The 25,020-nt window shown below is 55.1% G+C and overlaps 1 protein-coding gene across 1 annotated transcript in view; it reads right to left on the bottom strand.

Moving 5' to 3' along the window:
- LOC109883364 (gephyrin) overlaps window positions 1-25,020 on the bottom strand; it is a gene marked incomplete in the record, with an annotated part of 158,481 nt that overhangs the window by 10,360 nt on the left and 123,101 nt on the right. Inside the window, 4 exon segments of the mRNA XM_031800694.1 lie at window positions 15,066-15,185; window positions 17,266-17,321; window positions 20,535-20,627; window positions 24,492-24,513. Coding sequence (XP_031656554.1) covers window positions 15,066-15,185; window positions 17,266-17,321; window positions 20,535-20,627; window positions 24,492-24,513 — 291 coding nt within the window.

Below are 25,020 nucleotides of genomic sequence, written 5' to 3'. Positions count from 1 at the left end.
GTCGTCACCTTGGCTACGTCGTCACCTTGCCTACTGTCGTCACCTTGCCTACTGTCGTCACCTTCCCTACTGTCGTCACCTTCCCTACTGTCGTCACCTTCCCTACTGTCGTCACCTTGCCTACTGTCGTCACCTTGCCTACCTGTCGTCTCCTTCCCTACTGTCGTCGCCTTCCCTACTGTCCGTCACCTTGCCTACTGTCGTCACCTTGCCTACTGTCGTCACCTTGCCTACTGTCGTCACCTTGCCTACTGTCGTCACCTTGCCTACTGTCGTCACCCTTGCCTACTGTCGTCACCTTGGCTACTGTCGTCACCGACTTGGCTACTGTCGTCACCTTGCCTACTGTCGTCACCCTTGGCTACTGTCGTCACCTTGCCTACTGTCGTCACCCCTTCCCTACTGTCGTCACCTTCCCTACTGTCGTCACCTTCCCTACCTGTCGTCCCCTTGCCTACTGTCGTCCCCTTGCCTACTGTCGTCCCCTTGCTACTGTCGTCCCCGTGCCTACTGTCGTCCCCTTGCCTACTGTCGTCCCCCTTCCCTACTGTCGTCCCCTTGCCTACTGTCGTCCCCTTCCTACTGTCGTCCCCTTCCCTACTGTCGTCCCTTGCCTACCTGTCGTCCCCTTCCCTACTGTCGTCCCCTTGCCTACTGTCGTCCCCTTGCCCTACTGTCGTCCCCTTGCCTACTGTCGTCGCCTTCACTACTGTCGTCGCCTTCACTACTGTCGTCGCTTCACTACTGTCGTCCCCTTGCCTACTGTCGTCCCCTTGCTACTGTCGTCCCCTTTGCCTACTGTCGTCCCCTTGCCTACTGTCGGTCCCCTTGCCTACTGTCGTCCCTTTTCCTACTGTCGTCCCCTTCCCTACTGTCGTCACCTTCCCTACTGTCCCCGCCTTCACTACTGTCCCCGCCTTCACTACTGTCCCCGCCTTCACTATGTCCCCGCCCTTCACTACTGTCGTCGCCTTCCCTACTGTCGTCGCCTTGCCTACTGTCGTCACCTTGCCTACTGTCGTCACCATTGCCTACTGTCGTCACCTTGCCTACTGTCGTCACCTTGCCTACTGTCGTCCCCTTCCCTACTGTCGTCACCTAGCCTACTGTCGTCACCTTGCCTACTGTCGTCACCTTGCCTACTGTCGTCACCTTGCCTACTGTCGTCAACCTTGGCTACTGTCGTCACCTTGGCTACTGTCGTCACCTTGCCTACTGTCGTCACCTTGCCTACTGTCGTCACCTTGCCTACTGTCGTCACCTTCCCTACTGTCGTCACCTTCCCTACTGTCGTCACCTTTCCCTACTGTCGTCACCTTGCCTACTGTCGTCACCTTGCCTACTGTCGTCTCCTTCCCTACTGTCGTCGCCTTCCCTACTGTCGTCACCTTGCCTACTGTCGTCACCTTGCCTACTGTCGTCACCTTGCCTACTGTCGTCACCTTGCCTACTGTCGTCACCTTGGCTACTGTCGTCACCTTGGCTACTGTCGTCACCTTGCCTACTGTCGTCACCTTGGCTACTGTCGTCACCTTGCTACTGTCGTCACCTTCCCTACTGTCGTCACCTTCCCTACTGTCGTCACCTTCCCTACTGTCGTCCCCTTGCCTACTGTCGTCCCCTTGCCTACTGTCGTCCCCTTGCCTACTGTCGTCCCCTTGGCTACTGTCGTCCCCTCCCTACTGTCGTCCCCTTCCCTACTGTCGTCCCTTCCCTACTGTCGTCCCCTTCCCTACTGTCGTCACCTTCGCTACTGTCGTCCCCTTGCCTACTGTCGTCCCCTTCTCTACTGTCGTCCCCTTGCCTACTGTCGTCCCCTTGCCTACTGTCGTCCCTTGCCTACTGTCGTCCCCTTGCCTACTGTCGTCCCCTTGCCTACTGTCGTCCCCTTGCCTACTGTCGTCCCCTTCCCTACTGTCGTCCCCTTGCCTACTGTCGTCCCCTTCCCTACTGTCGTCCCCTTCCCTACTGTCGTCCCCTTGCCTACTGTCGTCCCCTTCCCTACTGTCGTCCCCTTGCCTACTGTCGTCCCCTTGCCTACTGTCGTCGCCTTCACTACTGTCGTCGCCTTCACTACTGTCGTCGCCTTCACTACTGTCGTCCCCTTAGCTACTGGTCGTCCCCTTGCCTACTGTCGTCCCCTTGCCTACTGTCGTCCCCTTGCCTACTGTCGTCCCCTTGCCTACTGTCGTCCCCTGCCTACTGTCGTCACCCTTGCCTACTGTCGTCCCCTTCCCTACTGTCGTCACCTTGCCTACTGTCGTCACCTAGCCTACTGTCGTCACCTAGCCTACTGTCGTCACCTTGCCTACTGTCGTCACCTTGCCTACTGTCGTCACCTTGCCTACTGTCGTCACCTTGGCTACTGTCGTCACCTTGCCTACTGTCGTCACCTTGCCTACTGTCGTCCCCTTCCCTACTGTCGTCACCTTGCCTACTGTCGTCACCTAGCCTACTGTCGTCACCTTGCCTACTGTCGTCACCTTGCCTACTGTCGTCACCTTGCCTACTGTCGTCACCTTGGCTACTGTCGTCACCTTGGCTACTGTCGTCACCTTGGCTACTGTCGTCACCTTGCTACTGTCGTCACCTTGCCTACTGTCGTCACCTTCCCTACTGTCGTCACCTTCCCTACTGTCGTCACCTTCCCTACTGTCGTCACCTTGCCTACTGTCGTCACCTTGCCTACTGTCCGTTCTCCTTCCCTACTGTCGTCGCCTTCCCTACTGTCGTCACCTTGCCTACTGTCGTCACCTTGCCTACTGTCGTCACCTTGCCTACTGTCGTCACCTTGCCTACTGTCGTCACCTTGCCTACTGTCGTCACCTTGCCTACTGTCGTCACCTTGGCTACTGTCGTCACCTTGGCTACTGTCGTCACCTTGCCTACTGTCGTCACCTTGGCTACTGTCGTCACCTTGCCTACTGTCGTCACCTTCCCTACTGTCGTCACCTTCCCTACTGTCGTCACCTTCCCTACTGTCGTCCCCTTGCCTACTGTCGTCCCCTTGCCTACTGTCGTCCCCTTGCCTACTGTCGTCCCCTTGCCTACTGTCGTCCCCTTGCCTACTGTCGTCCCCTTCCCTACTGTCGTCCCCTTCCCTACTGTCGTCCCCTTCCCTACTGTCGTCACCTTCGGCTACTGTCGTCCCCTTGCCTACTGTCGTCCCCTTCTCTACTGTCGTCCCCTTGCCTACTGTCGTCCCCTTGCCTACTGTCGTCCCCTTGCCTACTGTCGTCCCCTTGCCTACTGTCGTCCCCTTGCCTACTGTCGTCCCCTTGCCTACTGTCGTCCCCTTGCCTACTGTCGTCCCCTTCCCTACTGTCGTCCCCTTGCCTACTGTCGTCCCCTTCCCTACTGTCGTCCCCTTCCCTACTGTCGTCCCCTTGCCTACTGTCGTCCCCTTCCCTACTGTCGTCCCCTTGCCTACTGTCGTCCCCTTGCCTACTGTCGTCGCCTTCACTACTGTCGTCGCCTTCACTACTGTCGTCGCCTTCACTACTGTCGTCCCCTTGCCTACTGTCGTCCCCTTGCCTACTGTCGTCCCCTTGCCTACTGTCGTCCCCTTGCCTACTGTCGTCCCCTTGCCTACTGTCGTCCCTTTTCCTACTGTCGTCCCTTCCCTACTGTCGTCCCCTTCCCTACTGTCCCCGCCTTCACTACTGTCCCCGCCTTCACTACTGTCCCCGCCTTCACTACTTGTCCCCGCCTTCACTACTGTCCCCGCCTTCACTACTGTCGTCGCGCTTGCCTACTGTCGTCGCCTTGCCTACTGTCGTCGCCTTGCCTACTGTCGTCACCTTGCCTACTGTCGTCACCTTGCCTACTGTCGTCACCTTGCCTACTGTCGCCCCTTCCCTACTGTCGTCACCTTGCCTACTGTCGTCACCTAGCCTACTGTCGTCACCTAGCCTACTGTCGTCACTTGCCTACTGTCGTCACCTTGCCTACTGTCGTCACCTTGCCTACTGTCGTCACCTTGCCTACTGTCGTCACCTTGCCTACTGTCGTCACCTTGCCTACTGTCGTCACCTTGCCTACTGTCGTCACCTTGGCTACTGTCGTCACCATTGGCTACTGTCGTCACCTTGCCTACTGTCGTCACCTTGGCTACTGTCGTCACCTTGCCTTCGCACCTACTGTCGTCACCGTTCCCTACTGTCGTCACCTTCCTCTGTCTCACCTTCCACTGTCGTCCCCTTGCCTACTGTCGTCCCCTTGCCTACTGTCGTCCCCTTGCCTACTGTCGTCCCCTTGCCTACTGTCGTCCCCTTGCCTACTGTCGTCCCCTTCCCTACTGTCCGTCCCCTTCCCTACTGTCGTCCCCTTCCCTACTGTCGTCAACCTTCGCTACTTGTCGTCCCCTTGCCTACTGTCGTCCCCTTCTCTACTGTCGTCCCCTTGCCTACTGTCGTCCCCTTGCCTACTGTCCGTCCCCTTGCCTACTGTCGTCCCCTTGCCTACTGTCGTCCCCTTGCCTACTGTCGTCCCCCTTGCCTACTGTCGTCCCTTCCCTACTGTCGTCCCCTTCCCTACTGTCGTCCCCTTGCCTACTGTTCGTCCCCTTCCCTACTGTCGTCCCCTTGCCTACTGTCGTCCCCCTGCCTACTGTCGTCGCCTTCACTACTTGTCGTCCCTTCACTACTGTCGTCGCCTTCACTACTTGTTCGTCCCCTTGCCTACTGTCGTCCCCCTTGCCTACTGTCGTCCCCTTGCCTACTGTCGTCCCCTTGCCTACTGTCGTCCCCTTGCCTACTGTCGTCCCCTTGCCTACTGTCGTCCCCTTCCCTACTGTCGTCCCCTTCCCTACTGTCGTCCCCTTCCCTACTGTCGTCACCTTCGCTACTGTCGTCCCCTTGCCTACTGTCGTCCCCTTGCCTACTGTCGTCCCCTTGCCTACTGTCGTCCCCTTGCCTACTGTCGTCCCCTTGCCTACTGTCGTCCCCTTGCCTACTGTCGTCCCCTTGCCTACTGTCGTCCCCGTGCCTACTGTCGTCCCCTTGCCTACTGTCGTCCCCTTCCCTACTGTCGTCCCCTTGCCTACTGTCGTCCCCTTCCCTACTGTCGTCCCCTTCCCTACTGTCGTCCCCTTGCCTACTGTCGTCCCCTTCCCTACTGTCCGTCCCTTGCCTACTGTCGTCCCCTTGCCTACTGTCGTCCCTTGCCTACTGTCGTCGCCTTCACTACTGTCGTCGCCTTCACTGACTGTCGTCGCCTTCACTACTGTCGTGCCCCTTGCCTACTGTCGTCCCCTTGCCTACTGTCGTCCCCTTGCCTACTGTCGTCCCTTGCCTACTGTCGTCCCCTTGCCTACTGTCGTCCCTTTTCCTACTGTCGTCCCCTTCCCTACTGTCGTCACCTTCCCTACTGTCCCCGCCTTCACTACTGTCCCCGCCTTCACTACTGTCCCCGCCTTCACTACTGTCCCCGCCTTCACTACTGTCGTCGCCTTCCCTACTGTCGTCGCCTTGCCTACTGTCGTCACCTTGCCTACTGTCGTCACCTTGCCTACTGTCGTCACCTTGCCTACTGTCGTCCCTTCCCTACTGTCGTCACCTTGCCTACTGTCGTCACCTAGCCTACTGTCGTCACCTTGCCTACTGTCGTCACCTTGCCTACTGTCGTCACCTTGCCTACTGTCGTCACCTTGGCTACTGTCGTCACCTTGGCTACTGTCGTCACCTTGGCTACTGTCGTCACCTTGCCTACTGTCGTCACCTTGCCTACTGTCGTCACCTTCCCTACTGTCGTCACCTTCCCTACTGTCGTCACCTTCCCTACTGTCGTCACCTTGCCTACTGTCGTCACCTTGCCTACTGTCGTCTCCTTCCCTACTGTCGTCGCCTTCCCTACTGTCGTCACCTTGCCTACTGTCGTCACCTTGCCTACTGTCGTCACCTTGCCTACTGTCGTCACCTTGCCTACTGTCGTCACCTTGCCTACTGTCGTCACCTTGGCTACTGTCGTCACCTTGGCTACTGTCGTCACCTTGCCTACTGTCGTCACCTTGGCTACTGTCGTCACCTTGCCTACTGTCGTCACCTTCCCTACTGTCGTCACCTTCCCTACTGTCGTCACCTTCCCTACTGTCGTCCCCTTGCCTACTGTCGTCCCCTTGCCTACTGTCGTCCCCTTGCCTACTGTCGTCCCCTTGCCTACTGTCGTCCCCTTCCCTACTGTCGTCCCCTTCCCTACTGTCGTCCCCTTCCCTACTGTCGTCACCTTCGCTACTGTCGTCCCCTTGCCTACTGTCGTCCCCTTCTCTACTGTCGTCCCCTTGCCTACTGTCGTCCCCTTGCCTACTGTCGTCCCCTTGCCTACTGTCGTCCCCTTGCCTACTGTCGTCCCCTTGCCTACTGTCGTCCCCTTGCCTACTGTCGTCCCCTTGCCTACTGTCGTCCCCTTCCCTACTGTCGTCCCCTTGCCTACTGTCGTCCCCTTCCCTACTGTCGTCCCCTTCCCTACTGTCGTCCCCTTGCCTACTGTCGTCCCCTTCCCTACTGTCGTCCCCTTGCCTACTGTCGTCCCCTTGCCTACTGTCGTCGCCTTCACTACTGTCGTCGCCTTCACTACTGTCGTCGCCTTCACTACTGTCGTCCCCTTGCCTACTGTCGTCCCCTTGCCTACTGTCGTCCCCTTGCCTACTGTCGTCCCCTTGCCTACTGTCGTCCCCTTGCCTACTGTCGTCCCTTTTCCTACTGTCGTCCCCTTCCCTACTGTCGTCCCCTTCCCTACTGTCCCCGCCTTCACTACTGTCCCCGCCTTCACTACTGTCCCCGCCTTCACTACTGTCCCCGCCTTCACTACTGTCCCCGCCTTCACTACTGTCGTCGCCTTGCCTACTGTCGTCGCCTTGCCTACTGTCGTCGCCTTGCCTACTGTCGTCACCTTGCCTACTGTCGTCACCTTGCCTACTGTCGTCACCTTGCCTACTGTCGTCACCTTGCCTACTGTCGTCCCCTTCCCTACTGTCGTCACCTTGCCTACTGTCGTCACCTAGCCTACTGTCGTCACCTAGCCTACTGTCGTCACCTTGCCTACTGTCGTCACCTTGCCTACTGTCGTCACCTTGCCTACTGTCGTCACCTTGGCTACTGTCGTCACCTTGCCTACTGTCGTCACCTTGCCTACTGTCGTCCCCTTCCCTACTGTCGTCACCTTGCCTACTGTCGTCACCTAGCCTACTGTCGTCACCTTGCCTACTGTCGTCACCTTGCCTACTGTCGTCACCTTGCCTACTGTCGTCACCTTGGCTACTGTCGTCACCTTGGCTACTGTCGTCACCTTGGCTACTGTCGTCACCTTGCCTACTGTCGTCACCTTGCCTACTGTCGTCACCTTCCCTACTGTCGTCACCTTCCCTACTGTCGTCACCTTCCCTACTGTCGTCACCTTGCCTACTGTCGTCACCTTGCCTACTGTCGTCTCCTTCCCTACTGTCGTCGCCTTCCCTACTGTCGTCACCTTGCCTACTGTCGTCACCTTGCCTACTGTCGTCACCTTGCCTACTGTCGTCACCTTGCCTACTGTCGTCACCTTGCCTACTGTCGTCACCTTGCCTACTGTCGTCACCTTGGCTACTGTCGTCACCTTGGCTACTGTCGTCACCTTGCCTACTGTCGTCACCTTGGCTACTGTCGTCACCTTGCCTACTGTCGTCACCTTCCCTACTGTCGTCACCTTCCCTACTGTCGTCACCTTCCCTACTGTCGTCCCCTTGCCTACTGTCGTCCCCTTGCCTACTGTCGTCCCCTTGCCTACTGTCGTCCCCTTGCCTACTGTCGTCCCCTTGCCTACTGTCGTCCCCTTCCCTACTGTCGTCCCCTTCCCTACTGTCGTCCCCTTCCCTACTGTCGTCACCTTCGCTACTGTCGTCCCTTGCCTACTGTCGTCCCCTTCTCTACTGTCGTCCCCTTGCCTACTGTCGTCCCCTTGCCTACTGTCGTCCCCTTGCCTACTGTCGTCCCCTTGCCTACTGTCGTCCCCTTGCCTACTGTCGTCCCCTTGCCTACTGTCGTCCCCTTGCCTACTGTCGTCCCTTCCCTACTGTCGTCCCCTTGCCTACTGTCGTCCCCTTCCCTACTGTCGTCCCCTTCCCTACTGTCGTCCCCTTGCCTACTGTCGTCCCCTTCCCTACTGTCGTCCCCTTGCCTACTGTCGTCCCCTTGCCTACTGTCGTCGCCTTCACTACTGTCGTCGCCTTCACTACTGTCGTCGCCTTCACTACTGTCGTCCCTTGCCTACTGTCGTCCCCTTGCCTACTGTCGTCCCTTGCCTACTGTCGTCCCCTTGCCTACTGTCGTCCCCTTGCCTACTGTCGTCCCTTTTCCTACTGTCGTCCCCTTCCCTACTGTCGTCCCCTTCCCTACTGTCCCCGCCTTCACTACTGTCCCCGCCTTCACTACTGTCCCCGCCTTCACTACTGTCCCGCCTTCACTACTGTCCCCGCCTTCACTACTGTCGTCGCCTTGCCTACTGTCGTCGCCTTGCCTACTGTCGTCGCCTTGCCTACTGTCGTCACCTTGCCTACTGTCGTCACCTTGCCTACTGTCGTCACCTTGCCTACTGTCGTCCCCTTCCCTACTGTCGTCACCTTGCCTACTGTCGTCACCTAGCCTACTGTCGTCACCTAGCCTACTGTCGTCACCTTGCCTACTGTCGTCACCTTGCCTACTGTCGTCACCTTGCCTACTGTCGTCACCTTGGCTACTGTCGTCACCTTGGCTACTGTCGTCACCTTGGCTACTGTCGTCACCTTGCCTACTGTCGTCACCTTGCCTACTGTCGTCACCTTCCCTACTGTCGTCACCTTCCCTACTGTCGTCACCTTCCCTACTGTCGTCACCTTGCCTACTGTCGTCTCCTTCCCTACTGTCGTCGCCTTGCCTACTGTCGTCGCCTTGCCTACTGTCGTCGCCTTGCCTACTGTCGTCGCCTTGCCTACTGTCGTCGCCTTGCCTACTGTCGTCGCCTTGCCTACTGTCGTCGCCTTGCCTACTGTCGTCGCCTTGCCTACTGTCGTCGCCTTGCCTACTGTCGTCGCCTTGCCTACTGTCGTCGCCTTGCCTACTGTCGTCGCCTTCCCTACTCTCGTCGCCTTCCCTACTCTCGTCGCCTTCCGTCGTCGCCTTCCCTACTGTCGTCGCCTTGCCTACTGTCGTCGCCTTCCCTACTGTCGTCCCCTTGCCTACTGTCGTCGCCTTGCCTACTGTCGTCGCCTTGCCTACTGTCGTCTCCTTGCCTACTGTCGTCGCCTTGCCTACTGTCGTCGCCTTGCCTACTGTCGTCGCCTTGCCTACTGTCGTTGCCTTGCCTACTGTCGTCGCCTTGCCTACTGTCGTCGCCTTGCCTACTGTCGTCCCCTTGCCTACTGTCGTCCCCTTGCCTACTGTCGTCGCCTTCGCTACTGTCGTCGCCTTCGCTACTGTCCCCGCCTTCGCTACTGTCCCACCTTCGCTACTGTCGTCCCCTTCCCTACTGTCGTCCCCTTCCCTACTGTCGTCCCCTTCCCTACTGTCGTCCCCTTCCCTACTGTCGTCCCCTTGCCTACTGTCGTCCCCTTCCCTACTGTCGTCCCCTTCCCTACTGTCGTCCCCTTGCCTACTGTCGTCCCCTTCCCTACTGTCGTCGCCTTGCCTACTGTCGTCGCCTTGCCTACTGTCGTCGCCTTGCCTACTGTCGTCGCCTTGCCTACTGTCGTCGCCTTGCCTACTGTCGTCGCCTTGCCTACTGTCGTCGCCTTGCCTACTGTCGTCGCCTTGCCTACTGTCGTCGCCTTGCCTACTGTCGTCGCCTTGCCTACTGTCGTCGCCTTGCCTACTGTCGTCGCCTTCCCTACTCTCGTCGCCTTCCCTACTCTCGTCGCCTTCCGTCGTCGCCTTCCCTACTGTCGTCGCCTTGCCTACTGTCGTCGCCTTCCCTACTGTCGTCCCCTTGCCTACTGTCGTCGCCTTGCCTACTGTCGTCGCCTTGCCTACTGTCGTCTCCTTGCCTACTGTCGTCGCCTTGCCTACTGTCGTCGCCTTGCCTACTGTCGTCGCCTTGCCTACTGTCGTCGCCTTGCCTACTGTCGTCGCCTTGCCTACTGTCGTCGCCTTGCCTACTGTCGTCCCCTTGCCTACTGTCGTCCCCTTGCCTACTGTCGTCGCCTTCGCTACTGTCGTCGCCTTCGCTACTGTCCCCGCCTTCGCTACTGTCCCACCTTCGCTACTGTCGTCCCCTTCCCTACTGTCGTCCCCTTCCCTACTGTCGTCCCCTTCCCTACTGTCGTCCCCTTCCCTACTGTCGTCCCCTTGCCTACTGTCGTCCCCTTCCCTACTGTCGTCCCCTTCCCTACTGTCGTCCCCTTGCCTACTGTCGTCCCCTTCCCTACTGTCGTCCCCTTGCCTACTGTCGTCCCCTTGCCTACTGTCGTCCCCTTGCCTACTGTCGTCGCCTTCACTACTGTCGTCGCCTTCACTACTGTCGTCCCCTTGCCTACTGTCGTCCCCTTGCCTACTGTCGTCCCCTTGCCTACTGTCGTCCCCTTGCCTACTGTCGTCCCTTTCCCTACTGTCGTCCCCTTCCCTACTGTCGTCGCCTTCCCTACTGTCGTCGCCTTCACTACTGTCCCCGCCTTCCCTACTGTCGTCGCCTTGCCTACTGTCGTCGCCTTGCCTACTGTCGTCGCCTTGCCTACTGTCGTCGCCTTGCCTACTGTCGTCGCCTTGCCTACTGTCGTCGCCTTGCCTACTGACGTCGCCTTCACTACTGACGTCGCCTTGCCTACTGTCGTCCCCTTGCCTACTGTCGTCCCCTTGCCTACTGTCGTCCCCTTGCCTACTGTCGTCCCCTTCCCTACTGTCGTCCCCTTCCCTACTGTCGTCCCTTGCCTACTGTCGTCCCCTTGCCTACTGTCGTCCCCTTGCCTACTGTCGTCCCCTTGCCTACTGTCGTCCCCTTGCCTACTGTCGTCCCCTTGCCTACTGTCGTCCCCTTGCCTACTGTCGTCCCCTTGCCTACTGTCGTCCCTTGCCTACTGTCGTCCCCTTGCCTACTGTCGTCCCCTTGCCTACTGTCGTCCCCTTGCCTACTGTCGTCCCCTTCCCTACTGTCGTCCCCTTCCCTACTGTCGTCCCCTTCCCTACTGTCGTCCCCTTCCCTACTGTCGTCCCCTTCCCTACTGTCGTCCCCTTGCCTACTGTCGTCCCCTTGCCTACTGTCGTCCCCTTGCCTACTGTCGTCGCCTTGCCTACTGTCGTCGCCTTGCCTACTGTCGTCGCCTTGCCTACTGTCGTCGCCTTGCCTACTGTCGTCACCTTGGCTACTGTCGTCACCTTGGCTACTGTCGTCACCTTGGCTACTGTCGTCACCTTGCCTACTGTCGTCACCTTGCCTACTGTCGTCACCTTCCCTACTGTCGTCACCTTCCCTACTGTCGTCACCTTCCCTACTGTCGTCACCTTGCCTACTGTCGTCTCCTTCCCTACTGTCGTCGCCTTGCCTACTGTCGTCGCCTTGCCTACTGTCGTCGCCTTGCCTACTGTCGTCGCCTTGCCTACTGTCGTCGCCTTGCCTACTGTCGTCGCCTTGCCTACTGTCGTCGCCTTGCCTACTGTCGTCGCCTTGCCTACTGTCGTCGCCTTGCCTACTGTCGTCGCCTTGCCTACTGTCGTCGCCTTGCCTACTGTCGTCGCCTTGCCTACTGTCGTCGCCTTGCCTACTGTCGTCGCCTTCCCTACTCTCGTCGCCTTCCTACTCTCGTCGCCTTCCGTCGTCGCCTTCCCTACTGTCGTCGCCTTGCCTACTGTCGTCGCCTTCCCTACTGTCGTCCCCTTGCCTACTGTCGTCGCCTTGCCTACTGTCGTCGCCTTGCCTACTGTCGTCTCCTTGCCTACTGTCGTCGCCTTGCCTACTGTCGTCGCCTTGCCTACTGTCGTCGCCTTGCCTACTGTCGTTGCCTTGCCTACTGTCGTCGCCTTGCCTACTGTCGTCGCCTTGCCTACTGTCGTCCCCTTGCCTACTGTCGTCCCCTTGCCTACTGTCGTCGCCTTCGCTACTGTCGTCGCCTTCGCTACTGTCCCCGCCTTCGCTACTGTCCCACCTTCGCTACTGTCGTCCCCTTCCCTACTGTCGTCCCCTTCCCTACTGTCGTCCCCTTCCCTACTGTCGTCTGTCGTCGCCTTGCCTACTCTCGTCGCCTTCCCTACTCTCGTCGCCTTCCCTACTCTCGTCGCCTTGCCTACTGTCGTCGCCTTCCCTACTGTCGTCGCCTTGCCTACTGTCGTCGCCTTGCCTACTGTCGTCGCCTTGCCTACTGTCGTCGCCTTGCCTACTGTCGTCGCCTTGCCTACTGTCGTCGCCTTGCCTACTGTCGTCGCCTTGCCTACTGTCGTCGCCTTGCCTACTGTCGTCGCCTTGCCTACTGTCGTCGCCTTGCCTACTGTCGTCCCCTTGCCTACTGTCGTCCCCTTGCCTACTGTCGTCCCCTTGCCTACTGTCGTCCCCTTGCCTACTGTCGTCCCCTTGCCTACTGTCGTCCCCTTCGCCTACTGTCCCGCCTTCGCTACTGTCCCCCTTCGCTACTGTCGTCCCCTTGCCTACTGTCGTCCCCTTCCCTACTGTCGTCCCCTTCCCTACTGTCGTCCCCTTCCCTACTGTCGTCCCCTTCCCTACTGTCGTCCCCTTGCCTACTGTCGTCCCCTTCCCTACTGTCGTCCCCTTCCCTACTGTCGTCCCCTTCCCTACTGTCGTCCCCTTGCCTACTGTCGTCCCCTTCCCTACTGTCGTCCCCTTGCCTACTGTCGTCCCCTTGCCTACTGTCGTCCCCTTGCCTACTGTCGTCGCCTTCACTACTGTCGTCGCCTTGCCTACTGTCGTCCCCTTGCCTACTGTCGTCCCCTTGCCTACTGTCGTCCCCTTGCCTACTGTCGTCCCCTTCCCTACTGTCGTCCCCTTCCCTACTGTCGTCCCCTTCCCTACTGTCGTCACCTTCCCTACTGTCGTCACCTTCACTACTGTCCCCGCCTTCACTACTGTCCCCGCCTTCACTACTGTCGTCGCCTTCCCTACTGTCGTCCCCTTGCCTACTGTCGTCCCCTTCTCTACTGTCGTCCCCTTGCCTACTGTCGTCCCCTTGCCTACTGTCGTCCCCTTGCCTACTGTCGTCCCCTTGCCTACTGTCGTCCCCTTGCCTACTGTCGTCCCCTTGCCTACTGTCGTCCCCTTGCCTACTGTCGTCGCCTTCGCTACTGTCGTCCCCTTGCCTACTGTCGTCCCCTTGCCTACTGTCGTCCCCTTGCCTACTGTCGTCCCCTTGCCTACTGTCGTCCCCTTCCCTACTGTCGTCCCCTTGCCTACTGTCGTCGCCTTGCCTACTGTCGTCGCCTTCACTACTGACGTCACCTTGCCTACTGTCGTCCCCTTGCCTACTGTCGTCCCCTTGCCTACTGTCGTCCCCTTGCCTACTGTCGTCCCCTTCCCTACTGTCGTCCCCTTCCCTACTGTCGTCCCCTTCCCTACTGTCGTCCCCTTGCCTACTGTCGTCCCCTTGCCTACTGTCGTCCCCTTGCCTACTGTCGTCCCCTTGCCTACTGTCGTCCCCTTGCCTACTGTCGTCCCCTTGCCTACTGTCGTCCCCTTGCCTACTGTCGTCCCCTTGCCTACTGTCGTCCCCTTGCCTACTGTCGTCCCCTTGCCTACTGTCGTCCCCTTCCCTACTGTCGGTCCCTTGCCTACTGTCGTCCCCTTGCCTACTGTCGTCCCCTTCCCTACTGTCGTCCCCTTCCCTACTGTCGTCGCCCTTCCCTACTGTCGTCCCCTTCCCTACTGTCGTCCCCTTCCCTACTGTCGTCCCCTTCCCTACTGTCGTCCCCTTGCCTACTGTCGTCGCCTTGCCTACTGTCGTCGCCTTCACTACTGTCCCACCTTCACTACTGTCGTCACCTTCCCTACTGTCGTCCCCTTGCCTACTGTCGTCGCCTTCACTACTGTCGTCGCCTTCACTACTGTCCCACCTTCACTACTGTCGTCACCTTGCCTACTGTCGTCCCCTTGCCTACTGTCGTCCCCTTGCCTACTGTCGTCCCCTTGCCTACTGTCGTCACCTTCACTACTGTCGTCACCTTCACTACTGTCGTCACCTTCACTACTGTCGTCACCTTCACTACTGTCGTCCCCTTCACTACTGTCGTCCCCTTGCCTACTGTCGTCCCCTTGCCTACTGTCGTCCCCTTGCCTACTGTCGTCCCCTTGCCTACTGTCGTCCCCTTGCCTACTGTCGTCCCCTTGCCTACTGTCGTCGCCTTGCCTACTGTCGTCACCTTCACTACTGTCGTCCCCTTGCCTACTGTCGTCTCCTTGCCTACTGTCGTCACCTTCCCTACTGTCGTCACCTTCCCTACTGTCGTGTCCTTGGCCTACTGTCGTCGCCCTTGCCTACTGTCGTCGCCTTGCCTACTGTCGTCGCCTTGCCTACTGTCGTCGCCTTGCCTACTGTCGTCGCCTTGCCTACTGTCGTCGCCTTGCCTACTCTCGTCGCCCTTGCCTACCGTCGTCGCCTTGCCTACCGTCGTCTCCTGCCTACCGTCGTCTCCTTGCCTACCGTCGTCTCCTTGCCTACCGTCGTCGCCTTGCCTACCGTCGTCGCCCTTGGCCTACCGTCGTCGCCTTGCCTACCGTCGTCGCCTTGCCTACCGTCGTCGCCTTGCCTACCGTCGTCGCCTTCCCCTACCGTCGTCCCCTTGCCTACCGTCGTCCCCTTGCCTACTGTCGTCCCCTTCACTACTGTCATCACCCTGCCTACCGTCGTCACCTTCCCTACCGTCGTCACCTTCTCTACCGTCGTCACCTTCTCTACTGTCGTCACCTTCTCTACTGTCGTCACCTTCCCTACTGTCGTCACCTTGCCTACTTTTCGTCACCGTCAACTACTACCGCCATTCTGGCTCAGACAATGCTTGCTTCCTTACTTGATTTACTTATATATCCCTCCTGAATATCCCTTTTATTATTACACCATCCCTCTATAGACCCTCTTCAGTCCCTCTCCACAGGGCTAAGGGTCAGGGGTCAAAGGGGAGACTTACGTCCTCAGACTCGCGGAGCAGCTCTGTATCCTCCACCTGCACCACAGCGTCTGCCCCACAGGGGATAGGAGCCCCCGTCGTCACCCTCATCACCTGGCCCGGCATCACTGTGTGGGTGGGCTGCAGGGGACACACAGGAGAGAGAAACTGGTGTCAAATATACACACATGCAGATTTTACAGACACAAACCCACACACACACTGCAAATATATCCCAAACCCATTTAATATTAAACATCTGCTTGATTACATTAAAACAGTGATGTAATCAAAGGCTAATGTTGCAGTTTATTGGGGCTTTGACAGTCTACTACAAATCAGTCTGACAGGACTTTGGCAGTATTTCAGTCTGAAGGAAGTCTGGTTTGAAGTGACTGAAATGCATCAGAAATGTATTGGGAAGTTCAGAAGATCATCAGGCAAACATTTTGTTACTTCACTACATTCTTAAAGAAAATGATGTACTTTTACTCCATACATTTTCCCTGACACCCAAAAGTCCTCAGTACTTTTGTAATGCTCTGCAAGACAGGAAAATGGTCCAATTCATGCACTTATCAAGAGAACATTCCTGGTCATCCCAACCAAACAACCACAGCAAGGCAAACACGTGTCATGTGTCAGTGTGTGATAATGTGTCAGTGTGTGACTATGTGTCAGTGTGTGATAATGTGTCAGTGTGTGATACTGTGTCATGTGTCAGTGTGTGATACTGTGTCTGTGTCAGTGTGTGATACTGTGTCTGTGTCAGTGTGTGATACTGTGTCTGTGTCAGTGTGTGATACTGTGTCTGTGTCAGTGTGTGATACTGTGTCTGTGTCAGTGTGTGATACTGTGTCTGTGTCAGTGTGTGATACTGTGTCTGTGTCAGTGTGTGATACTGTGTCTGTGTCAGTGTGTGATACTGTGTCTGTGTCAGTGTGTGATACTGTGTCTGTGTCAGTGTGTGATACTGTGTCTGTGTCAGTGTGTGATACTGTGTATGTGTCAGTGTGTGATACTGTGTCATGTGTCAATGTGTGATACTGTGTCATGTGTCTGTGTGTGATACTGTGTCAGTGTGTGATACTGTGTCAGTGTGTGATACTGTGTCAGTGTGTGATACTGTGTCAGTGTGTGATACTGTGTCAGTGTGTGATACTGTGTCAGTGTGTGATAACGTGTCTGTGTCAGTGTGTGATACTGTGTCTGTGTCAGTGTGTGATACTGTGTCTGTGTCAGTGTGTGATACTGTGTCTGTGTGTGATACTGTGTCTGTGTCAGTGTGTGATACTGTGTCTGTGTCAGTGTGTGATACTGTGTCTGTGTCAGTGTGTGATACTGTGTCTGTGTCAGTGTGTGATACTGTGTCTGTGTCAGTGTGTGATACTGTGTCTGTGTCAGTGTGTGATACTGTGTCTGTGTCAGTGTGTGATACTGTGTCTGTGTCAGTGTGTGATACTGTGTATGTGTCAGTGTGTGATACTGTGTCATGTGTCAATGTGTGATACTGTGCCATGTGTCTGTGTGTGATACTGTGTCAGTGTGTGATACTGTGTCAGTCTGTGATACTGTGTCAGTGTGTGATACTGTGTCAGTGTGTGATACTGTGTCAGTGTGTGATACTGTGTCAGTGTGTGATACTGTGTCAGTGTGTGATAACGTGTCATGTGTCAGTGTGTGATAACGTGTCATGTGTCAGTGTGTGATACTGTGTCAGTGTGTGATACTGTGTCAGTGTGTGATACTGTGTCATGTGTCAATGTGTGATAATGTGTCAGTGTGTGATAATGTGTCATGTGTCAGTGTGTGATAATGTGTCAGTGTGTGATAATGTGTCATGTGTCAGTGTGTGACTATGTGTCATGTGTCAGTGTGTGATACTGTGTCTGTGTCAGTGTGTGATAATGTGTCTGTGTCAGTGTGTGATACTGTGTCTGTGTCAGTGTGTGATACTGTGTCTGTGTCAGTGTGTGATAATGTGTCAGTGTGTGATACTGTGTCATGTGTCAGTGTGATACTGTGTCTGTGTCAGTGTGTGATACTGTGTCAGTGTGTGATACTGTGTGTGATACACACACACACACACACACAATGTCGGTCCAGGGGGAATAAACGTTGAGTGTGTGTTTTGATATATCGCTCTTTATGAAGGAGGGTACCAGCCAAGTGCTTCACCCTGAGTATAGACAGGGTGAAGTGTGTGTCTGTGTGTGTGGACCTGTTCTCCAGCCTGGGACTCTCCGATGATGAAGCGGTCGCCTGGACCATCAGCCGCTAAAAAGAAAATACATGTTTTAATGTAATGACATAAGTTGGTGTTTATATGATTGTGTGTATATGCTGCTGTGTGTATATCCTGCTGTGTGTATATGCTGCTGTGTGTATATGCTGCTGTGTGTGTGTATATGCTGCTGTGTGTATATGCTGCTGTGTGTATATGCTGCTGTGTGTATATGCTGCTGTGTGTATATGCTGCTGTGTGTGTGTGTATATGCTGCTGTGTGTATATGCTGCTGTGTGTATATGCTGCTGTGTGTATATGCTGCTGTGTGTATATCCTGTTGTGTGTATATGCTGCTGTGTGTGTGTATATGCTGCTGTGTGTGTGTATATGCTGCTGTGTGTGTGTATATGCTGCTGTGTGTGTGTATATGCTGCTGTGTGTGTGTATATGCTGCTGTGTGTGTGTATATGCTGCTGTGTGTGTGTATATGCTGCTGTGTGTGTGTATATGCTGCTGTGTGTATATGCTGCTGTGTGTATATGCTGCTGTGTGTATATGCTGCTGTGTGTGTGTATATGCTGCTGTGTGTGTATATGCTGCTGTGTGTATATGCTGCTGTGTGTGTGTATATGCTGCTGTGTGTGTGTATATGCTGCTGTGTGTGTATATGCTGCTGTGTGTATATGCTGCTGTGTGTGTGTATATGCTGCTGTGTGTGTGTATATGCTGCTGTGTGTGTGTATATGCTGCTGTGTGTATATGCTGCTGTGTGTATATGCTGCTGTGTGTGTGTATATGCTGTGTGTGTGTATATGCTGCTGTGTGTGTGTATATGCTGCTGTGTGTGTATATGCTGCTGTGTGTGTATATGCTGCTGTGTGTGTATATGCTGCTGTGTGTATATGCTGCTGTGTGTGTGTATATGCTGCTGTGTGTATATGCTGCTGTGTGTATATGCTGCTGTGTGTGTGTATATGCTGCTGTGTGTATATGCTGCTGTGTGTATATGCTGCTGTGTGTGTGTATATGCTGCTGTGTGTGTATATGCTGCTGTGTGTGTATGCTGCTGTGTGTATATGCTGCTGTGTGTGTGTATATGCTGCTGTGTGTGTGTATATGCTGCTGTGTGTGTGTATATGCTGCTGTGTGTGTGTATATGCTGCTGTGTGTATATGCTGCTGTGTGTATATGCTGCTGTGTGTGTGTATATGCTGCTGTGTGTGTGTATATGCTGCTGTGTGTGTGTATATGCTGCTGTGTGTGTGTATATGCTGCTGTGTGTGTGTATATGCTGCTGTGTGTGTGTATATGCTGCTGTGTGTGTGTATATGCTGCTGTGTGTATATGCTGCTGTGTGTATATGCTGCTGTGTGTATATGCTGCTGTGTGTGTGTATATGCTGCTGTGTGTGTATATGCTGCTGTGTGTATATGCTGCTGTGTGTGTGTATATGCTGCTGTGTGTGTGTATATGCTGCTGTGTGTGTGTATATGCTGCTGTGTGTGTATATGCTGCTGTGTGTATATGCTGCTGTGTGTGTGTATATGCTGCTGTGTGTGTGTATATGCTGCTGTGTGTGTGTATATGCTGCTGTGTGTATATGCTGCTGTGTGTATATGCTGCTGTGTGTGTGTATATGCTGTGTGTGTGTATATGCTGCTGTGTGTGTGTATATGCTGCTGTGTGTGTATATGCTGCTGTGTGTGTATATGCTGCTGTGTGTGTATATGCTGCTGTGTGTATATGCTGCTGTGTGTGTGTATATGCTGCTGTGTGTATATGCTGCTGTGTGTATATGCTGCTGTGTGTGTGTATATGCTGCTGTGTGTATATGCTGCTGTGTGTATATGCTGCTGTGTGTGTGTATATGCTGCTGTGTGTGTATATGCTGCTGTGTGTGTATGCTGCTGTGTGTATATGCTGCTGTGTGTGTGTATATGCTGCTGTGTGTGTGTATATGCTGCTGTGTGTGTGTATATGCTGCTGTGTGTGTGTATATGCTGCTGTGTGTATATGCTGCTGTGTGTATATGCTGCTGTGTGTGTGTATATGCTGCTGTGTGTGTGTATATGCTGCTGTGTGTGTGTATATGCTGTGTGTGTATATGCTGCTGTGTGTGTATATGCTGCTGTGTGTGTGTATATGCTGTTGTGTGTATATGCTGCTGTGTGTATATGCTGCTGTGTGTGTGTATATGCTGCTGTGTGTGTGTATATGCTGCTGTGTGTGTGTATATGCTGCTGTGTGTATATGCTGCTGTGTGTATATGCTGCTGTGTGTGTGTATATGCTGCTGTGTGTGTATATGCTGCTGTGTGTGTATATGCTGCTGTGTGTGTATATGCTGCTGTGTGTGTATCGATGTGTGTATATGCTGATTGTGTGTATATCCTGTTGTGTGTGTATATGCTGATTGTGTGTATATCCTGTTGTGTGTATATGCTGATTGTGTGTATATCCTGTTGTGTGTATATGCTGATTGTGTGTATATACTGCTGTGTGTATATACTGCTGTGTGTATATACTGTTGTGTGTATATGCTGATTGTGTGTATTTGCTGATTGTGTGTATATACTGCTGTGTGTATATACTGCTGTGTGTATATGCTGATTGTGTGTATATCCTGTTGTGTGTATATGCTGATTGTGTGTATATGCTGATTGTGTGTATTTGCTGATTGTGTGTATTTGCTGATTGTGTGTATATACTGCTGTGTGTATATACTGTTGTGTGTGTGTATATGCTGCTGTGTGTGTGTATATACTGCTGTGTGTGTGTATATGCTGATTATGTGTGTATATGCTGATTATGTGTGTATATGCTGATTGTGTGTATATGCTGATTGTGTGTGCATATCGATGTGTGTGTCATTTAGCTGACTGTGTTTCAGTGCCTCCTGACTCCTAATGTAGAACAGAAAGGACATATCAGCAGTACACTATGACCTGAGATTGAAGTACAGTGCAGTACAGTGTGTGTACAGTGTGTGTACATTGTGTGTACAGTGTGTGTGCAGTGTGTGCAGTGTGTGTACATTGTGTGTACAGTTGTGTACAGTGTGTGTACAGTATGTGTGCGCAGTGTGTGTGCTCAGTGTGTGTACATTGTGTGTGTACAGTGTGTGTGTACAGTGTGTGTACATTGTGTGTACAGTGTGTGTGTACAGTGTGTGTACAGTGTGTGTGTACAGTGTGTGTACAGTGTGTGTACAGTGTGTGTACAGTGTGTGTACAGTGTGTGTGTACATTGCATCACAGTACAGACCTCTTACAGCATAACCATCCTTTACAGAGGCAGGGAATGGGGGCAGGTTGTCTTTGGCATAAACCTCCTGAGCAAGGACTCGGCCCATCCCATCTAAAGAGAGATAGAGAGAAAGGAGGGAGAGAGAGGAAAAGAGAGTAGAGGTAGAGAGAGAAAGAGAGCGAGAGTAGAGGTAGAGAAAGAGGAATTGAAAGAGAGAGAGAAAGGTAGAAGGAGAACGTAGAGAGAGGAAGAGCAGGGAGAGAGAGCGAGAGAAGGAGATGTACAAGAGAGGGTGAGGGAGGGAGAGAGATGTACGAGAGAGAGGGAGAGAGGGAGGGAGAGAGAGAGAGAGAGAGGGAGGGAGAGAGAGAGAGAGAGGGAGGGAGAGAGAGAGGGAGGGAGAGAGAGAGGGAGGGAGAGAGAGAGGGAGGGAGAGAGGGTGGGAGAGAGAGAGAGGGAGGGAGAGAGATGTACGAGAGGGAGAGAGGGTGGGAGAGAGATGTACGAGAGGGAGAGAGAGAGAGGGAGGGAGAGAGAGAGAGGGTGGGAGAGAGATGTACGAGAGGGAGAGAGAGAGAGAGAGCGAGAGCGAGCGAGAGCGAGAGAGCGGGGGAGAGCGGGAGGGAGAGAGAGAGAGAAGGTGGGAGAGAGATGTATGAGAGGGAGAGAGAGCGATAGAGAGGGAGGGAGAAGGAGGGAGGGATGAAGAGAGGGAGAGAGAGTCAGGTGTGAGAGGGATGTTGGAGAGATGGAGAGGGAGGGAGAGAGGGGGGAGTGGGGGAGGGAGAGAGGGGGGAGTGGGAGAGGGAGGGAAGAGAGGGGGGAGAGAGAGAGAGAGAGAGAGAGAGAGAGAGAGAGAGAGAGAGAGAGAGAGAGAGAGAGAGCGAGCGGGAGATGTACGAGAGAGAGATATGGGGGAGGGAGAGAGGGAGGGAGGGAAGGAGAAAGAGAGAGGGAGGAAGGGAAAGAGGGAGATAGAGGGAGGGAGGGAGAAAGAGAGAGGGAGGGAGAGCATCTGGTTCAGATGTAGATACAGAGAGACATGTGCCGGAGGTGTGTGTGTTAGTGAGAGAGTGACACCTCTCATCAGGATCTCTGTGACTCACCACCAGACGAGAACAGCGCGCACACACACACACCTGCGTACTCTCTCTTGTCCCTTGCGCACAATTCCCCACATGTAACAATCTAAAAGTAGAAATGTTGGAAATATCTGTATAAGAACCATAAAAAACTGCCGGTTAGACTGCAGAGAGGAAAATAGAAGAGAGAATGATCGACAGAGAGAAAGACACAGAAAGAGAGAGTGGGCGGAAGAAGAAAGCACTGCACTAAAATACCATGAGCTGCTAATAGTCTATAAATAGGGTGTGAGGGTGTGATTCACACACACACACACACACACACACACACACACACACACACACACACACACACACACACACACCACACACACACACACACACACACACACACACACACACACACACACACCCCTGTCCTCCATCTGTTTCTTGTCTAAATATTTCATCCCACACCTCCACCCCTCCACCCTTCCATTCTCACACCCCATCATGAAACAGACTCTCTCAAAACAAAATGAAACATCACTGTACAGGGTGAAAATAGAAGACACATAGAGAGGCCACCATGGCTGTTCTATTAGTTATGACAGAGAGAACTGAATCAGGAGTGTGTCCAAGCCCTTCCCCCTGGCCCTGTCCAAGCACTTCCCCTGTCCAAGACCTCCCCCTGGCCCTGTCCATGCCCTCCCCCTGTCCAAGCCCTTCCCCTGTCCAAGCCCTTCCCCCTGGCCCTGTCCAAGCACTTCCCCTGTCCAAGACCTCCCCCTGGCCCTGTCCAAGCCCTTCCCCCTGGCCCTGTCCAAGACCTCCCCCTGGCCCTGTCCAAGACCTCCCCCTGGCCCTGTCCAAGCCCTTCCCCCTGGCCCTGTCCAAGCCCTTCCCCTGTCCAAGACCTCCCCCTGGCCCTGTCCATGCCCTCCCCCTGTCCAAGACCTCCCCCTGGCCCTGTCCAAGACCTCCCCCTCCCCCTGTCCAAGCCCTTCCCCCTGGCCCTGTCCAAGCCCTTCCCATGTCCAAGACCTCCCCCTGGCCCTGTCCATGCCCTCCCCTGTCCAAGCCCTTCCCCCTGGCCCTGTCCAAGACCTCCCCCTCCCCCTGTCCAAGACCTCCCCCTGGCCCTGTCCAAGCCCTCCCCCTGGCCCTGTCCAAGCCCTCCCCCTGTCCAAGACCTCCCCCTGGCCCTGTCCAAGACCTCCCCCTCCCCCTGTCCAAGCCCTTCCCCCTGGCCCTGTCCATGCCCTCCCCCTGGCCCTGTCCAAGCCCACCCCCTTGCCCTGTCCAAGACCTCCCCCTGACCCTGGCCAAGACCTCCCCCTGGCCCTGGCCAAGACCTCCCCCTGGCCCTCACTGGCCCTGTCCAATACCTCCCACTGGCCCTGTCCAAGACCTGTCCCTGTCCAAGACCTGGCCCTGTCCAAGACCTCCCCCTGGCCCTGTCCAAGACCTCCCCCTGGCCCTGTCCAAGACCTCCCCCTGGCCCTGTCCAAGACCTCCCCCTGGCCCTGTCCAAGACCTCCCCCTGGCCCTGTCCAAGACCTCCCCCTGGCCCTGTCCAAGACCTCCCCCTGGCCCTGTCCAAGACCTCCCACTGGCCCCTGTCCAAGACCTCCCACTGCCCTGTCAAGACCTCCCACTGGCCCTGTCCAAGACCTCCCACTGGCCCTGTCCAAGACCTCCACTGGCCCTGTCCAAGACCTCCCACTGGCCCTGTCCAAGACCTCCCACTGGCCCTGTCCAAGACCTCCCACTGGCCCTGTCCAAGCCCTCCCCCTGTCCAAGCCCTCCCCCTCGCCCTGTTCAAGACCTCCCACTGGCCCTGTCCAGACCTCCCACTGGCCCTGTCCAATACCTCCACTGGCCCTGTCCAGACCTCCCACTGGCCCTGTCCAAGACCTCCCACTGGCTCTGTCCAAGACCTCCCCCTGGCTCTGTCCAAGACCTCCCCCTGGCTCTGTCCAAGACCTCCCACTGGCCCTGTCCAAGACCTCCCCCTGGCCCTGTCCAAGACCTCCCACTGGCCCTGTCCAAGACCTCCCCCTGGCCCTGGCCAAGCCCTCCCCCTGTCCAAGCCCTCCCCCTGGCCCTGTTCAAGCTCTGTGTGTCCACCTCCAGAATAATGTGACACAGCCATGTGGGAGACCACGGCCCTAAGATCCTCTGACAAAGGCCCTGAGGCTAGTGCCAAGGAAGCCCCGAGGCTAGTGCCAAGGAAGCCCCGAGGCTAGTGCCAAGGAAGACAGACACACACACGCATGCACACACACACATGCAGAAACACACACACACACTTTCTCTCTGTCTCTCGTTGTCTCACACATCTATAGTTGAAGTGTTCAGTAAGGTGATATAAACAGTAATCTCCTGCAGTCTGACCACTACAATACAGACCACTGTATATTTATGTGTGACATATGTGTTACTGTATATAGTTGATCTCACCTCTGTACTTGTGTGTACAGTGTGTGTTTGTACAGTGTTCTCCTGGAACCAAAAGGGTTCTCACTGGAACCAAAAGGGTTCTACCTGGAACCAAAAGGCTTTCTTCAAAGAGTTCTCCTATGGGGACAGTCGAAGATCCGTTTAAGGTTCTAGATAGCACCTTTATCTCTTAGAGTGTATCGCTGAGGTGTCTATGTATATGTGTGTATGTATATGTGTGCGTGTGTGTATTTAAATGTGTGTGTGTATGTATATGTGTGTGTGTGTGTATTTAAATGTGTGTGGGTGTGTGTATGTGTGTGGGTGTGTATTTAAATGTGTGTGGGTGTGTGTGTGTGTGTGTATTTAAATGTGTGTGTGTGTGTGTATTTAAATGTGTGTGGGTGTGTATATGTGTGTGTGTGTGTATTTAAATGTGTGTGTGTGTGTGTGTGTGCATGCCGCTCCCTACCTCTGTAGTTGATGATCTCAGTCCCTAGCACAGCGGTCATCTCCAGGACAGTGATGAAGGCCTTGTCCATGGAGGTAAGGGGGAAAGGTGACATGCGGTGTCTCCGGGCCACCTTGGTAATGTCCACCGCACTGTGACCTGATGGGACATGACAGTCAGAGAGAGAGAAAGAGAGAGAGAGAGAGAAGGAGAGAGAGAGCAAGAAGGAGAGAGAAGGAGAGAGAGAGAGAGCGAGAATGAGAGAGAGCGAGAGAGAGAGAGAGAGAGAGAGGAGAGAGAGCGAGAGAGAGGAGAGAGAGAAAGAGAGAGCAAGAGATAAGGAGAGTGAGAGAGAGAGAGAGAGGAGAGAGAGAAAGGAGAGAGAGAGGAGAGAGAGACAGAGAGAGAGAGAGACAGAGAGCGCAAGAGAGAGAGTGAGAGAGAGCAAGAGAGAGAAGAGAGAGAGAGAGGAGAGAGAAGGAGAGAGAGAGAGAAGGAGAGAGAGAGAGAGAGAAGGAGAGAGAGAGAGTGGAGACAGAGAGAAGGAGAG

Source organism: Oncorhynchus kisutch, linkage group LG21 (genome assembly GCF_002021735.2).
Source record: "Oncorhynchus kisutch isolate 150728-3 linkage group LG21, Okis_V2, whole genome shotgun sequence".
Taxonomy (NCBI): Eukaryota; Metazoa; Chordata; class Actinopteri; order Salmoniformes; family Salmonidae; genus Oncorhynchus; species Oncorhynchus kisutch.
This window is presented reverse-complemented; position numbering and strand designations above follow the sequence as displayed.